At 42.4% G+C, this 16,150-nt stretch overlaps 1 protein-coding gene across 1 annotated transcript; it reads right to left on the minus strand.

Moving 5' to 3' along the window:
* Nucleotides 1-7,385: 7,385 nt before the first annotated feature.
* On the minus strand, nucleotides 7,386-16,138 carry tut1 (terminal uridylyl transferase 1, U6 snRNA-specific). Its single transcript, XM_085760711.1, has 10 exons — nucleotides 15,924-16,138; nucleotides 15,379-15,569; nucleotides 14,873-15,079; nucleotides 14,378-14,492; nucleotides 14,151-14,278; nucleotides 13,804-14,030; nucleotides 13,592-13,701; nucleotides 12,085-12,207; nucleotides 8,970-9,062; nucleotides 7,386-8,840 (listed from the first exon to the last, which is right to left on the minus strand). Exons 1-10 carry the CDS (start codon nucleotides 16,000-16,002, stop codon nucleotides 7,705-7,707), a joined length of 2,409 nt encoding a protein of 802 aa, XP_085616837.1. The 5' UTR covers nucleotides 16,003-16,138; the 3' UTR covers nucleotides 7,386-7,704.
* Nucleotides 16,139-16,150: the final 12 nt, after the last annotated feature.

Consider the following 16,150-nt stretch of genomic DNA (forward strand, 5'->3'; position numbering starts at 1 on the left):
CATCTGAGTTGTCTTCTATGCCCCCCCAGGATTGCCAAGATTAACTTCTCCTTTCAACGCGACCTGGGGTTGCCCCAGGTGGTTCCAATGGGCCCTTAAATCTATTTTATATCATTCCAAGTTAATTGCCAGGGGTCCCGGGGACCCCAGAAGCACCCTATTGGTCCCAGGGGTACTCCAAGGTACTCTATCTTCTGTTTTATTTTAAATCAATCCGAGTTGACTACCAGGGGTCCAAGATGGACCATAACCGCCCAGGTGTCCCTCATGGAGACCTATGTGGCCCTTGAAAATAACTAACATGAGGAATGTGGCAGAATATTAGGCTTCAAGATTACAGGTGGTAGGGTGTCAATTAAGTGGGTTGCCTGGAACGCTACAAAGTCGTAAGTTGTGACTTGAAGCTGTAATTTACGATTTCAAAAGCCTGCCTCGAACGCAGCATTAGCGAAAACGACCGGACCACTTACTTCTGCTTTAACCGTGTGTAAAGTTTGATGCCATTTGGAGCATCGCTTTCTTTCTTCTTCTTTTTTTCTTTTTTACCTAAAATGAACTTTAAGGTAGGTGTTGGGTGTTTTAGCCTTTATATACTGAGAAGATGGTCTTCAGCAGAGACGTCTTCAGTGACCAGTGTAAGGTGAAAAGGTTACCTGAACGCAGGATCAAAAACCTTTTCTGGAGAAACCAAGCAAAACGAGTAGGCTATGCTCATGACTCATGATTTAATACACTTTCAGAGGAGTTTGAATGCAACAGTTGGGTGTTTTGTCAGACTAAAGATACTGGACTTGAGGACCAACTCTATATTCACATTTATAGCTCAAAGTCACAACTGAAGATATCTCATTGCATTTCATAAGGTATTTTAAACAGGATGTAATCATGACAGATCTGGTCATGTACGAGGATCAGGACAAAGAGCTGAACGTAGAACTCAAGCAGGAGTGTGAGGAAATGGGCCGAGAGCTCCATGTGAAAGAGACGGGACACAAGGACATCGGGGGAAAGGACCCTGTGACTAACAGACACATACTGTATGTCTACAGAACATATTGGGTGCAGGATTTGTCACAGGATGCAGAAGCACAACTGCGATTAACTGCAGCTTCTGGACAAAGCCATTGATTTAGTATACAGTTGATAGTTTGCCAATAGTGAAAAATTGGCCATGTTGGTATTTTAAGTGTGAGAGAAAACTCGATTTCTGTCCCTTAAATTAAAAAGAAAATCTCTAGAAGGACCCCTTCTTTGAAACACTAGCTGGACATGGCTCAAGAAGACACTGGATACGGAAAGACACATACTATGAATACAACAATGACAGTTTGAAAAGAAACTGGTAAAATGGACTGTCTATAGGACCACACTCTAAGTCTAAGGCACCATTAGTTTCACGTGAACAGGTCTCTCCAGGCATCTACCTTGAAATGGCTCAAATTGCATGGAGCTGAGACATCACAACCACACCAACCCTCACAAAATAACACAGATGGCCCCTCACACTTGAAATAATGGCCGGCATAGTCCTTCAGAAACCATAGCATGTCAGCACTTGGAGAGTGATGAGATGACTTGACCCTGATATCCAGGCACAGAGAAAAACACATCAGCACAGTCTGAAGCTGTAGACCCGTTACTTCTTATGCCATTAGACATTTGCTCACGATGTCATTACATTAGGACTACATTTACTCAACAGCACACACTTTTATCTGAAGCAATTTACAACTAATCTGTGTATGGGTATAAACACACTTCTTCAGGTAGAGTTCATTTATGGGATGAGACGATACACCTGTCAAGCAAATAGAAGCAGTTTATGTGTAAGTTTATTGACAATCACTGTCATAATATGGCCTTGATATTTTTTTTTAAATTATTATTATTTAATAGTATTATTATTGATATAGACAAGTTTTCTTTCACAGTTTTAGCCAAAAGTAAAATGGTCATGATCAGTGTGCTTTAGATGCATTTATATATTATATTTGATATATTCATGACAGCGGTGCCAAAGTGAATACCAGGCAGGATAATTAGTTTTGTTTTAATTAGTTAGGGAGTGTTTCTTGCAGTATGCAGATGTTTGTAATCAGAGTGCTCCAATTGTATTATTGACTCTAGTTTAATCTGTGCATGGTAGTTGATAAACAAACACATTCATCTTTGGGATCATACACAGTGCATGTGAAAGAAAATAACCACCATCAAAATGAGATTACAAAATACTGAAAAAACTGTTGCACAACTTTGTCAGTAGAGAATGAAAACACAACTACTTTTTTGAAGGAGTGGACTAATGCACATTAATTTATGCTGATGAATGAATAGACAGATGCCTCGATAGGGATGCAGATGTCACCTAACTCATCTGATCATTAGCCTGGACACCTTTAGTCCTCTTTTCCTGCATGCATTATGCAGATGGTGATAAAGGCTATAATACGGTCTGACGGTAGAGGTCATAGGCTACAGTGTCCACAGATCAATAACACTATTGTGTTTCACACTTAGAAATAGCAAGAGCAGTAGCAGTAGCATGCGTCAGAGAAAATCATTTTCGGCACAATGATTCTCTTATGATTGAATTAAATGAATCATTCAGGTGTTTGTGGATCAAATATCACTTTTATTAACCCTTACATGCTGAGATTTTGAGGGAGAGTGGGAACACACAATGCTGATAATGACACAAGGACACGCACTTGCACACAGACGTTGTGTACACAAATACCTTTCAGGTCTCCAGTGCTGAAACTGAGTCTAATGTAATCTGCTACGTTTACAACCAGGGCTGTAGCTCCTGTTTGTCTTGGATCTTCACGGTCTACTGTTCAGTCCGTGACGCCTCCTACAGTGCAGGTGCAGCCATCTCTCTGGGACAGTGTGCACACATCCAGGGGGTTTGTTTGCACATAGGGCCGAGATGTGCGAGTGATTTTGTGCCGTCTTGTAAAGAATCTTTTAAAGGCCAAATACATCTCATTTTTGTTGATGGCAGGTATAATCCTGCCATCAACAAATATTCGATAATACTCGATTTTGCTCTAAAAGTTATTTCAGAATTTATTTCCTGCTCTAAAATGAGTAAAATTGGAAGGAATTCAGTTTTATATTTAAAGAATTTCGGAAATGTGTTTGAGGAAGCCAGATATGCCTGTCTGATGTATAATCAAGTTTTAAAATGTACAGCCTGTGTATGTTTGTTTGATACTGAGAAGGAGTAGTTTTGTACATAGCGAAATACAATATATAGTATGAGTCACCTTTCATAATGTTCTGCATATATGAGATAGAGGCCTTATTAATCTGTTATTAAAGAACCAGTGCATCTAAAAAGTTTCAGATTCAGTAACTATATCTGCAAAAAGGACCAGGGAGGTCAATAAGACATTGGTTTCTAATATTTACTGATCCAATTGCTTTCTTTTAATTCAATTTGTGGGCATTTTAGCTTTTACTGCAAGGTCTCTGCTGCAGATATGACAGGAAGAAACATGACAGGGATACACAAGAAAGGTTCTTTGCCAAAATCAAATAGGGGATGTTGCAATAACAGGGTACTGTGTGGTGTGCGTTTTAGCCACTGGGCAACATGGATATTTCAATAGCTCTTTCTCAATGCATTATTATCATCTCAAAGGTACATGAACAGATTGAGGACAGCGCAGATCAAGCGCACACACCTACAAGGAATGATAGTATTGAACAGGCTTACTGTTAGATCATGTACAAATCAAAGGAGCTGTCATGTTGTCATACAGCATGACACCACACTACATGTTGTCCTGCCAGTCTCCCTGGGGAAGCTTGTGCTCTGTTTATGGAGCCGTAAAAAACAGTTGGTTTTCCTTTGTCCGTCCCTAAACCCTTGTCAAAAACTTGATTTGGACATAAATCCCAACTGACAGCCTCAGTAGAGCTGCTTCTGCCGCTCTTGACAATAAACAAGCAGTAAAAGTGTATATGACCACGCCATAAAGGCTGTAAGTGGACTGTGGTATTACACATTGATTGCACTGACCATTTCTGAGCAATTATTGTACCATAATTCAAACTTATATTGAGGGACAATTAGGACTGGGCTGTTTTTTGTTTTTCATTCAGTGACATCCAAATGATGCAAAACAACAAAATATCACCTAAATTGTAAAATCATGTATTTTTAACAATTTAATGAGCTGAAAAAAAGGGGGATTAGCTAAAAGTGATTAAATAAGGAACGAATCATCCTCCATTCATGGGTGCTATCGGTCGTTATCACCCATTTCCACCAGCTAACGGTGGCTACCCTGAACATTCAGTTAATTCCACTCCAGTCATCAACCTCTCGGCGTTCACTCGACTGGCAATAAAAGTCAATGGCAAGAAACAACAATATGCACAAGACAAACTCATTAGCTTGCTCCAGTGTTTGCGGGTAAACACTGAGAAAGTAACAGCCCCCAGATAAGGGAAAGGGCAGAAGTTAAAGTTTTCACAGTCCAATAAACCCCAGCTAATGCTCTCCAGAAGAGCAGTCTGGGCTCCTACAGAGGGGAAAGTGTTAGAGTTGCCATCAAGGACGAGGTAATAGGACCAGTGGGAGACCAGTAATTTTTAAAACTTTCTCTCTCATTTTATTCAGTTTTACCAACTTTTCCAGCTGATGCTGCGGCTAATGATGTCTGCGACTTTGTTAGGTAAGACATGGGCAATTTGCAGAACTTCTGTAGCTGAGAAGGATAACGCGGACGAAAATCATGATGGTTGAAATCTACTTACTGTAGACATCTACCTGTTCACCTCAAATGTAGCTCTAAAAGCTTTTTCTCCTGAACCTCTGCCTTCGCTTTACATAGTAAAAAAAGCCACCTCCGTTTCCATTTACATCACACATGCTGCCTAGTCCAAATATGAAAGGAAGATTACACAGACACGCACACATGAAAGTCCATTCTGGTGTGAGAGCAATCTCCCAGGAGAATGTCTGACTCCTTCCTGCCATCACAGACAGAAAGGGGGAAATGATTATGCGTTTTTATTTAGTCTTATCTCCAGAGTGGGGGAGCCACTAATATGAACAGAGTGCTTTTCAGGCAGCCAGGTCTGTTTGGACAGCTAAAGAGACAAAATGGGGGGTTGATGGCTGCCCACCATCACTCTGCGATAAGTCATGAGCATATAAATGGCTCTAAAAAAAGGGACCGGTGAGTTTCAGTCAGAAGCACTATACACGAGTAGAGAGCAATCAATAGTATATTTTCTTTAAATTGTTCACGTTAGACTTGTTTTGTTTGATTTTTTTTTTTTATTGTCTTTTTTCTGTTGGGTCCAAACACACGCTGAGACAATCAGGAAATCATAACTTGCTCATAACGGCAGAGTAAACGACACAAGTCAGGGCTCCTCGTTTACTTCTCTGCTTTCCCAAACAGTGATGCCTCATGTGATTCTCTTGCCCCTAGAGGGCTGAAGCTGCACTTCACTAACAGCAGCAGCAGCAACAGCAACATCACTTCAACCATTTGTCTTTACTCGAAAAGCAGAGCCGACCAATTACAGCAATATCCCGCCAACTGATGTGTTTATGAGCAGGCAGGCGATGGCACCCTCAGGTAACTCAGATGGATGACAGCACAGGTGTTGGAGGGCTCGGGAGAGGCCGGCGACGTGACGCAGAGCTTGTTCTCCTAGTCACGACAAATGAAGGGAGTCAGTGCGCTGCTACTAAATGATCCAAATAAAATCCTCTTATACCGAGATCAAGCCAGAAGCTCTGTGTTTATGTTATTGCATATGTAGCTATGTGAATGTGACAATCTGAGGGGTGGAGGGGGGATTGTGACTTGGAGCTGTGGGTGCTAAAAGGAGGTGGTAAATGATTTTGGGGACAAAGTGGGAGGAAGTTTTAAAATTCAGTTTGTGTTTGTGGGAGAAGTTTCTTGGGAGGTTGGGGGTAGATGTCCTAAAGTGAAAGGACAGAAGCAACTCCATTGGGCTGAATAGGTAAAACATGTACAAACATGTTTTGTACCTTTAAAAATGATTGACTTCACATGAATGTGACAGTTGTAGATTGTGTATTGGATGCATTTTTGCGACGGGTTTATTAGGTCTTACGTCATTTCAGGTAGTGGTGTGTGGGAAATTGATTTCCAAAGAGGTTAAAAAAATACGGTAAAAATGTGTGTCACATTGGACACTAAGGGAGATCCAAACAGCTGCTACTGCTGCCTGCTGTGGAGATGCAGGTCTCTGGAGAGGCTGACTCAGGACCTCTTCCCAGTGGACCCCAATTATACAAAAAATGAAATTGGCTTTTTTTTTTCTTCCCCTCATTCTTTCTACTGATCTTTAAATGAAGAATAGGCTCCATGATCCATCAGACGCATAACGCCTACCAGAATCAATTCTGTTGGTAATTACAGCAAATGAGCTACATGTAACCAAGGTGGTTGGTCATCAATACCTAATGGAGGCATCTCCAATGTGGTGCTGAGCACAGAGATTCCAGAGTGGATTGTGTTTTGATGAAAGGGAAATTTGAGGATAATTGCTTTTCATCAGATAGCGGTGTTGTTTTTCGGGAAACGGCAAACAAACCCCCCAGTTTTGATATCAATCATGTATTCTCAGCTTCAAGGTGTGTGTGAGAGAAGCTGCACATCAGGGGGCTCCTTTTGAAAACAAGGGATGGTGATATTGGAGGGGCCTTGGGCGTCAGTGAAAGAAAACGGCCGGCGCTCAAGTGATAAACCTCAGATAAGTAAACACACAGCTGCCAGGAAAAACACACAAACAAGACACAACAGTTGCATGCAGGCTCACAGACATGCTACTGTCACTAGAAAAACTATTTGGAGAGCATTAAAGTGAAGTCTTACGTTAAGCTAATGGCCGAGTGTTACCAAAAACTACAACATGAATTCAAGTGGACTACAAATGGACCAAGCTGACAGTCTGGTTCCATCTTTAATTACATGGCTACAGCAAACATCCCATCAGTAATGTGAACCGGTAGCAAAACCCGTCTCAAAACATCTTCATCATCACCGCCGTCTCCATCCTCCACATCCCACTCTAACCTGCTGGCCATCTGCATCTCCCTTTAAAAGTGAGATGAATGATGTTAATCAGCACATGGGAGCGGTGTGCATCCCTCAGCTCCTGCTTGTCCTGCTGTAATAAAGCAGTCTGCCTGCTTGAGTAATTACTCTCATCTGTCTCAGTCGTATGAGCAAAGACCTGACCGGATAAAAGCCTTACTCCACGGCCTCTTTTCTGGCAGCTCGTGACACAAAGCGCAACCAAAGCATGAAAACCTATCCCTACAACTGCTCTTTGGAAACAGAAATGATAAAAAAATAAATTTAAATATGATACTGACCAATCACAGCTACTGTACATAGAAGATTTTGTTTATTTTATTTGTAGACAATACATTCTGCCAACATGAAATGTCCCTTCAGAGCTTCCTCATTTAACAAACAAAAATGTACTAACACCAAGCCACATCGTGAACATAAAGCCTCCGAAACAAAGTCACAAAAATAAAACATACAGAGCACACGAAAATGTTACAAACTTGAAAACTGATGGCTGGTACATATAAAGTCATGAAAACTGTTCCGCTCTCAAAGGTTCATTCAAGTGCCAGATTTTGAAAACAAAGAAAATCAAAAATTGGTAAATTTAGCTGCAAAAATATCAGAAGCTGTTTTAGGTGCTACCAATGTCTTTCTCGAGCAGCGTCTCTGCCATCTTAGGTAAGAAGGCTTCCAGGAAATGAAAGAAATCCTGAAAAACTCCCGTCTTGTCACAGGTGGGCTCCAACCTGAGCACTGCCTTTGTGCTCTCTGACCCGCCCACCACCTGCGGGTGAACCCTGAACGTGAGGGGCTCCTTGAGCTCCGGCTCCTTTTCAATAATGTGTGCGGTGACCTGGGACTCCATCTCCATACAGCTGCCCTCTGGCCTCGAGTCTGCGTCTTTGATCAGCTCCCTCCTCACTTTCCTCCTGCCGGCCCACACTATGTGCTTCTGCGTCAGGATCCAGTGGGGGAGATCAGGCCTGGTCCTTCTCATCAGTCTTGGCTTTTTGCCGTGAGGCGACAGGGAGGCGTCGCTGCCAGAAGACAGCCGCCTCTTGGCACCGGGCGCCGCTGTATCCAGGGAGCCGGCTTGGCTTTGGGATACGGCGCTGTCACAGCTGTCGTTCAGTGACGAGTTGAGGGAAGCTGAGCTCGTTTCCATTTCCTCTGCTGTGTGGACAGCTGAATCCTCACCTGAGGCGGCGCCTGGGGAGTGAGCGAGGTGACACCTGAGAACATCTCTGAACACCCCCTCTACGGCGGCGCAAACCTTCTGAAACCACAGCTCCCGGAAGCCCTCTCCCGCCGCGCTCAGCTGGTCACGCAGCCCCTCTGGGAGCGATGCTGATTTGAAGGGGACGCTGATGGTCATCTGCTCTGTCTTGGTATGTGGGACTTCCCCGTGGGGGGTGAACAAGCGCACCAGCCCCCACGACTTCCCCTTGGTGGACTTGCGCTGGTACTGCAGGCTGCGGCAGTACTTCTCCGCCTCCTGGCACTCCTTCTGGAAGGAGCGGTGCGAGCGTTCGTTCAGGTTACCGGCTACGTTGTGGGAGAGTTCAAAGGGGTCCAGGAGATTCAGGGGGCCCAGTTTGGGGCTGTGGTGAGGGGTCTTGGTGTGTTGTTCCTCCTCCATGGTCTCCTCGTCGTTATTCTTGCTTAGGAAATCTGTGATTGGGAGTGCACGCCCCTCCCTGACAGATATGACACTACTGGCAAAGTCAAATTTAGCATAGAAGGAGAAGAAGTCAGACAGCAGGGTGCCTGGACAGAAAAAAAAACACATGATGCACATTAGATTGAGTTGTATTTGGAATTTTTGAAGAAGTTAGGTCACAGGAAACCTTGGAGTAACAAATCACACACTTGGTCTTTAACATTACTCTGACTTACAAAGGTCCTGTGTGTTCTTGCTGGGGGGCACGGCGATGGGCTGACTGGGGAAGGTGCAGTTCCAGCCCTCAATCACACACTCTTCCTCCTCACCTGCAAGGATGTCAACATACAGTATACCATTAACAAACAGAAGTAAAGAAATGGTATCTGATTGCAATGGTTACAAAAAAAGACATATTGGCTTGCTACAGCAATTCTATTGTGTAAAACTCTGACCTATCTATAATGCAGAAGTAATCTGAACCCAGCCGAAAAAAATGTTATGAAATATTCAGCATGTGAACCTACTGAAATCTCTGACTGATTTTAGCAAATGGTATGAGAGCTCATTTTTAAAAATCATTGGGCCTCATTCACGAACCGTTCTTAAGAACAAATTTGTTCTTAAGTCCTACTTACGAAGTTTTTACGAAGATTGTGGCATTCATGAATGTTTTCTTATCCAGAATTTGTTCTTAACTAAGAACAAAATCTACGAACAGTCAGGAGTATACTTACGCACTTTTAGGTGCTGAGACTTCTGCAAAAATAACCGATTATAGCGTTTTCTTTTGTTCTGCAGTTGTATGACATTATATGATTTGAATAAGAATTATTTTCTTATCTTTTATGATGTTTTTAATAATCATATATATTAATAATAATAATTGACAAATCATTGCAGTCTCTTAAAAAACATTATAGACACTACATTCATATCATATCTTTTTTGGGGGGAGAGGGGGGCATACAGCTGCCGATATGATTTTTTTTTTTCCTAATTGCAGGCTGCAACAGTTACTTACTGTAAGTGTTCACACTACACACAACTGTTTTTTTTTTCATATGTGACAATATGATAATATTTATGATGGCACACGTGAGAGTGTGGTCTCTCTGATAACAACCGAAGAGCTGCATCCACTGCTGACGCTACTAAATACAGCCTAAATATAAATATAAAAATATAAACTAAATAAGCCTTTTGCTTGTTTCTTTGTTTCATTCCTGCCGCAGTAGCGCCACTTCACTACTTAAGTTCTTTTTACGTTTGGAGTCTGGTGCTCCCTCCCAGATTTTCATTTGAGCATTTCAACTTTCTTTCTCACTTCACCTTCTCTGCTCAGTGCCTGTGGGTTCTGTGTGCACACGGCCCTGCAGTCTCATGCCCTTTTACGGGCATTGATGGGGCCGTTACCTATGCTAATCCTATGTTAATTAGACTCACCTGGCACACGCCCTCAACTTACGAGGAGATGGCATTCATCAAGTAGGAACACAGCTGCGAACAATTCTGAGGCTTGTGTTCTGTGTTCTTATGCCAACTCCTCGTAAATTGAGGGCGTGTGCCAGGTGAGTCTAATTAACATAGGATTAGCATAGGTAACAGCCCCATCAATGCCCGTAAAAGGGCATGAGACTGCAGGGCCGTGTGCACACAGAACCCACAGGCACTGAGCAGAGAAGGTGAAGTGAGAAAGAAAGTTGAAATGCTCAAATGAAAATCTGGGAGGGAGCACCAGACTCCAAACATAAAAATAACTTAAATAGTGAAGTGGCGCTACTGCGGCAGGAATGAAACAAAGAAACAAACAAAAGGCTTATATTTAGTTTACATTTTTATATTTATATTTAGGCTATATTTAGTAGCGTCAGCAGTGGATGCAGCTCTTCGGGTTGTTATCAGAGAGACCATCAATGAGTTCGCCTCAGTTTCACGTGATTGTCACTGTTGCAGCCCGCAATTAGGAAAAAAATTTTACTGACCCCAGCTGAGACCCCCCCCCCCCTCTCGAAACAACACATTCACCCCCCCCAAAAAAAAGAGAAAAAAAAACTGATATGAATTAAGTGTCTATAATGTTTTTTTAAGAAACTGCAATGACTTGTCAATTATTATTATTAATATATGATTATTAAAAACATCATAAAAGATAAGAAAATAATTCTTATTCAAATCATATAATATCATACAACTGCAGAACAAAAGAAAACGCTATAATTGGTTATTTTTGCAGAAGTCTCAGCACTTAAAAGTGCGTACGTATACTCCTGACTGTTCGTAGATTTTGTTCTTAGTTAAGAACAAATTCTGGATAAGAAAACATTCATGAATGCCACAATCTTCGTAAAAACTTCGTAAGTAGGACTTAAGAACAAATTTGTTCTTAAGAACGGTTCGTGAATGAGGCCCATTGATTTTAGTAAAAAGCCCCCACCATATTCCCTTTGTTTTCATTCATGGTCAGGCGGTTGACATTTTACAACAGTATGAATACCTGGGCACTATTATTGACAGTAACCTCACATTTGAGGCCAAAACTGATGCAATTTGCACAAAGGCTAACCAGCACGTGTTTTTTTTCTTTTTTTCAGAAGTTGAGGAGTTTTAATGTAGCCACCACTTTTATGAAGATATTTTACTCCGGTTTTATTGAGTCTATTTTAACCTTCTCTTTTATCTGCTGGTTTGGATCCCTCACTGTGAAAGATAAGAATAGGCTCAGTAATGTAGTGAAGATGTGTGGCAGGATTGGGTGAGGGCAAACTTTGAGGAGCTCTCAAAGTACGGGTTGGTGAAAACAAGTTTAGGACAAATAAAGCTGAATCTGAATCTCTGTTTTGTACAGAGCCAGGGCCAGAAAGGCCAAAATGATCCTGTCTGACCTCTTCACCCTACATAGGCTCCTGTCATCTGGTCGCCGGTACACGGTGCCTAGGCTCAGAATGAACAGACTTAAAAATTCCTTTGTACCAATCACAGCTGGCTTCATTAGTAAGTCATTGTGATGACCTGTCCCCCTGAAACACTGGTGCCTGAAGTCTACTGTTGGAAATGTGTGATTGAATATGTACTGTTTTTGTTTCTCCCTGTCTGGATTTTTAGATTTGTGTTGTTCTGCTGGCTGTACAACAAATTGCCCCCATACTAAGACTAGTCTTATCCAAAATTCCCCACAGATGATGTGTCCAAGTTTCACATGTCATATTTGCTTCTACCAATTTCTCATTTATACAAAAACAGCAAAGTAATCCCCATTTTAGTCATTCTGCTAAGCAAAGCTAACATGTCAGTGATCCTACAGTGATGTGAAGCAGAGCAGAGTGAATATCAGAGCAATGCAGCACTTACAGGCCATGTCTTTGAGTTGGTCCACTGTGGGCAGGACGGGGGATTCACAGTTTTGCAGGTAGAAAATGATGAGCAGTGTCAGAGCGTAGTTGTTGAGGAGTGAGCCGGCACCACTGGGATTTCCTACACGCCACAGTGCAGAATGTGTGTATGACAGGATGTTACCATCATTACAGCAAGGTCATGAAAGTGTGTGTACATACAGGATGGAGCCAAAAGGTGGGATGGAAGGTGAGATGGGAACTGAAACACATTATTAAAGGAGCAGCATGCCTAAAGGTTTTAAAGACCACAGTGTCCATACGCTCTAGTGTTACAGATCCTGCTCTCAGGACTAGAGAAATTAAGAAAATATTGATTTCCTGTTAGTTGTTGATGCATGCTCCCTGAAACATTCACCAACTCTGTGGCTCTGTGTGTGAGAGGTGGGGGCAACTCTGACTCCTGTGCAGCACACACACTCAAGCACAGAGAGCTTTTTCTTATTTGTGACAATGGCAGAGAGAATGAAACATTGGAAAGGTGCAGTTAAATCTTTTGCATGTAATAAGATGAGATGTGAGCTGTGTTAAAACATCCAGTTAAATTCTGTCACATCCAAGCAAAGAAATACAGCCAAGCATTTAGTAGTTCAATTCAATCCTAAATAGAGCAGCATCTTACTGCCCTTAACAAATCCAGTTGGGGCTCTGCTGGCAAACCACCGCGTGGTCAAAACTATGGTCAAAACCTCCTGTAGTAAATCATTGTGTATTACATTTGTTTGCCATTTCCGTTGTTATGAAAATCAGTCAGTAGTACTGATTTTTTTCAGAACAATGCTGCTGAGGTTTGTTACTCATAAATGTTAATTGAGTACATATGAGAAAATAAAGCAATGTTATTTCTGCAATTCCTCAGCTTTTACAAAATAACAAAAAGCAGAAAAGAGCAATGTCCAAGTATGGGGTCAATAAAAGTCTTGGTAAAAGCAGCATTGCTGTCAGTCGACGACGACGCCCACCCCCAGATGAAAGCATTGTCATCTGTTTTGCAGCAAGACTTGGGTTCCCATGCTGAAGGGAAATGCCAGCGCTAAGTAAATAACTAGCGTGGTTATTCACATAGAATCACACACTTACCACCTCTTATAAATTCTTTGTGATTTAAGTAGAGTTTATATTTAGCTCAACTGTTAAACTGTTCATGGCAGAAAAACAACAGTGTTTGCTTATACACTTGTTGTGTGTGTGTCCTGTATCCTGAGTGATTAAGCTTAGGATAATGAGTGTTTTCTTCAGTGAAGAACACTCACTTATTTGGTTTTTACATGAGTACAGACAGTCTGTACCTTCCCTAACAAAGCTCTATGGCACTGAGGAGCCCAACATGATCATAAGTGAAGTTCTAGTGACACCTGTTGACCAAAGGATGAAACTCCCTCCTAAACACTGATTTAAATCAGAAAGAGTGTGTATCAACTGATGTTGATGATGTTAGTGCAATGCCACGAGTGTTTTCATTTTACCAGCCAGCTGTTTCTGCTTGGCCCAGTAGCGGATGGTGTACACCAGCGGTCTCAGCCTGTCCTCCATCCCTGAACACAGCTGGAGGAAGCGAGTGTTTCTGACTGCTAGCCTAGCACAGGACAGAAAAACAGGAGAAAATAAAATACAGTAATTCTATACTCAGTCTATAAGATGATACATTTCTGCTGAACAGTATCGAGGAATGACCGACCTGTTGTTAATGGTGATGTCGCCCTGCAGGTTCAGCTGGCGGTGATGGAACTTGACCACAGGCAGACGAGCGCTGCTGACAAGGTTGACTTTGTGCACACTGGGGACACAGCGCTTCAGGATGGTCGCCACCAGGTCCAGGACCTCAGCTGGAGAGGCCGTGGTCAGGTCAATATCAGACAGGATGGAGTCCTCAGAGCGTCCGTCATCCGACATGCCCTCCCCCGCCTGAAGAAAGATGGGAGAGGGAAGGAATATTTAATGCACAGAAGGCAGTTACATTATCTAATATTTTGGCTAAACAACATATACAGGCATCAATAACTGTATATTAAAAGAAAATCTGACCTGTTCTGTGGTGGACTTGGCACGGGCCTGGAACACCTTGGTGTTTTCCAGGTCCAGGAAGAGGTCTAGGTCGCAGGAGTGGATGCAAAAAGTGTTGACAGATGAGCCAAATGGCAGGATCTGGCTGTCTGTAACATACAAACATAATGTTAAGAGTGAGAGAAACAATCTATGACAACCTTTGGCATGGAAGATTTCTGGAGCCGAGTTGCTTATATAAAGGCCACCTGGAAAAAACTCGACGAAAACCTCCTGCAGCAGTTGAACCAACAAGCCTCGAGCCTTCTTTTCATTTTCTCCCAGCTGAAATCGCTCGACAATGCGCTGCATCTGTCCGTCCACCTGGAGTAGAACAAAGGACAACAATACAGTGATTCTTTAGGGAAGTCATCTCAATAACACACATACATTTACAATGAGCTGATCTATTCTCACAGACAAGAAAAAGACTAAAGCAGATTTCCTTTAATAGTATGCAGAGAAGGACTTATAGTTAGTATAGTATTAACTGTGTGTTTACCTTATATTGAACAACACAATCAATAGTAGAGAGACATAAGACATAAGTAGAGCACATAATATAGTGTGGAACCACATTTAGACATAAGAAACTAGCAGCCTGACAAACCTTTAAGGCTCCTTACCACCAAATGTATTGATTCTTCTTACTCAAACCTTCACTGATAAATGCCCTTTACTATATCCAACAGCAGGATACTCACAGAGGTCAGCTGGCAGAGCTCAGGTTTGAGACGGTCCAGAGATTGTTGGAGATTCTGGGCGTCATTCTTGTTCTTGGGAATCAACTTGAACTCCTTCTTTTCCCGTGGCTTGACGCGGAGCTTCAGACCCTTCATCTGGTGTTCGACACAGGACAGGGCTGCCTGTATGCTCTCAGACTCACTGAACAGCACGATGGCATACACACCCTGCGAGTGCAAAGTCACAGTCAGACTACAGCGGGCTTTCATCAGTCACTTTCCAAAGGCTGCCAAGACAAACTAGTCATTAGGGCTCTGGACATGGACACAAAATGTGTCCGGCACTGTGAGACTTTATTACGGTTATTTAATCTTAACTACAGGCGGAAATTTGCTATTGTTGCTATAACCTGGCTCAAAGCATCTCTTCTTGTTTTACAAGATTAATGTTTTTTGTGCATTGTCCCTGTTTTAAATAAATTCATTCATTCATTCATTCTTTCATCGTCATCATCTCATTGTCTTACCTTGTCTTTGTCCATGATGACATCAGAAACTGGCCCAAATTGCTCGAAGTACTCAGTGACTTCAGTCTGAGAGATGTCGGGCTTGATGCCGCTGACAAACACACTCTGCTCCTCCTGGGTTTTCCTGGTGGTGCGCACAGTGCTGAGCGTCTGGTGTTTACGTCCTTTCACGTGCTGCTCCAGACTTGGCACTGCAAGACACGATGATATGAGCAGAGCAACGCCAAACAAACCACACAAACACACAGGACGTAGCCTAGTCAGATACACCGGCTGCTGTGTAAACGTATAGTAGTATAGCAGTGGATATTACTAACCGTAGCAGGTTTATAGTGCATTAAACCTTTCTGCTACCACACATTAGCTAACCACTAACAACAAACACGACGACGTAAGTCTGAATTTCGCAGTTAATTCTTGATGTGGTGGGGATGTCGGATTTATTTTTTAGTTAGGGGACTGTATCCGACAGAGCACTTCTCTGCAAAACATCCAAAGTTACTCCGACGGACTCACATGTTGCTAGTTAGCTTGAGGTTACTTACTGTTTGGTAAGTTGACGTTGCACAGCGTACACTGAAACCCCCTCGGCGTCGTTTTTATGTCACGCTTTGATATTTCCATGATGAGGATTAAACTAAAACGATGACGCAGAAAATAAATCGACCACTAAAGTCCTGTGTGAAGTTTAAGGCCGGACACCCTCCATGCGCCGCTCAAATCTCCCTCCAGCGTCGAGTCTGCGTTTGTTTCCAGTCCGGCACCGAAATGC

The sequence above is a fragment of the Trachurus japonicus genome, chromosome 19 (genome assembly GCF_045865225.1).
Source record: "Trachurus japonicus isolate A0001 chromosome 19, Traja_1.0".
Lineage (NCBI taxonomy): Eukaryota > Metazoa > Chordata > Actinopteri > Carangiformes > Carangidae > Trachurus > Trachurus japonicus.

What these genes read in the sequence shown, in the direction of transcription:
- tut1 (XM_085760711.1), bottom strand. Translation starts at nt 16,002, where the DNA reads ATGGAAATATCAAAGCGTGACATAAAAACGACGCCGAGGGGGTTTCAG. An exon ending in CAACGTCAACTTACCAAACA is followed by an intron (nt 15,570 to 15,923) that starts GTAAGTAACCTC and finishes CGTGTCTTGCAG; the next exon opens with TGCCAAGTCTGGAGCAGCAC. An exon ending in CCAACTCAAAGACATGGCCT is followed by an intron (nt 9,063 to 12,084) that starts GTAAGTGCTGCA and finishes ACATCCTTGCAG; the next exon opens with GTGAGGAGGAAGAGTGTGTG.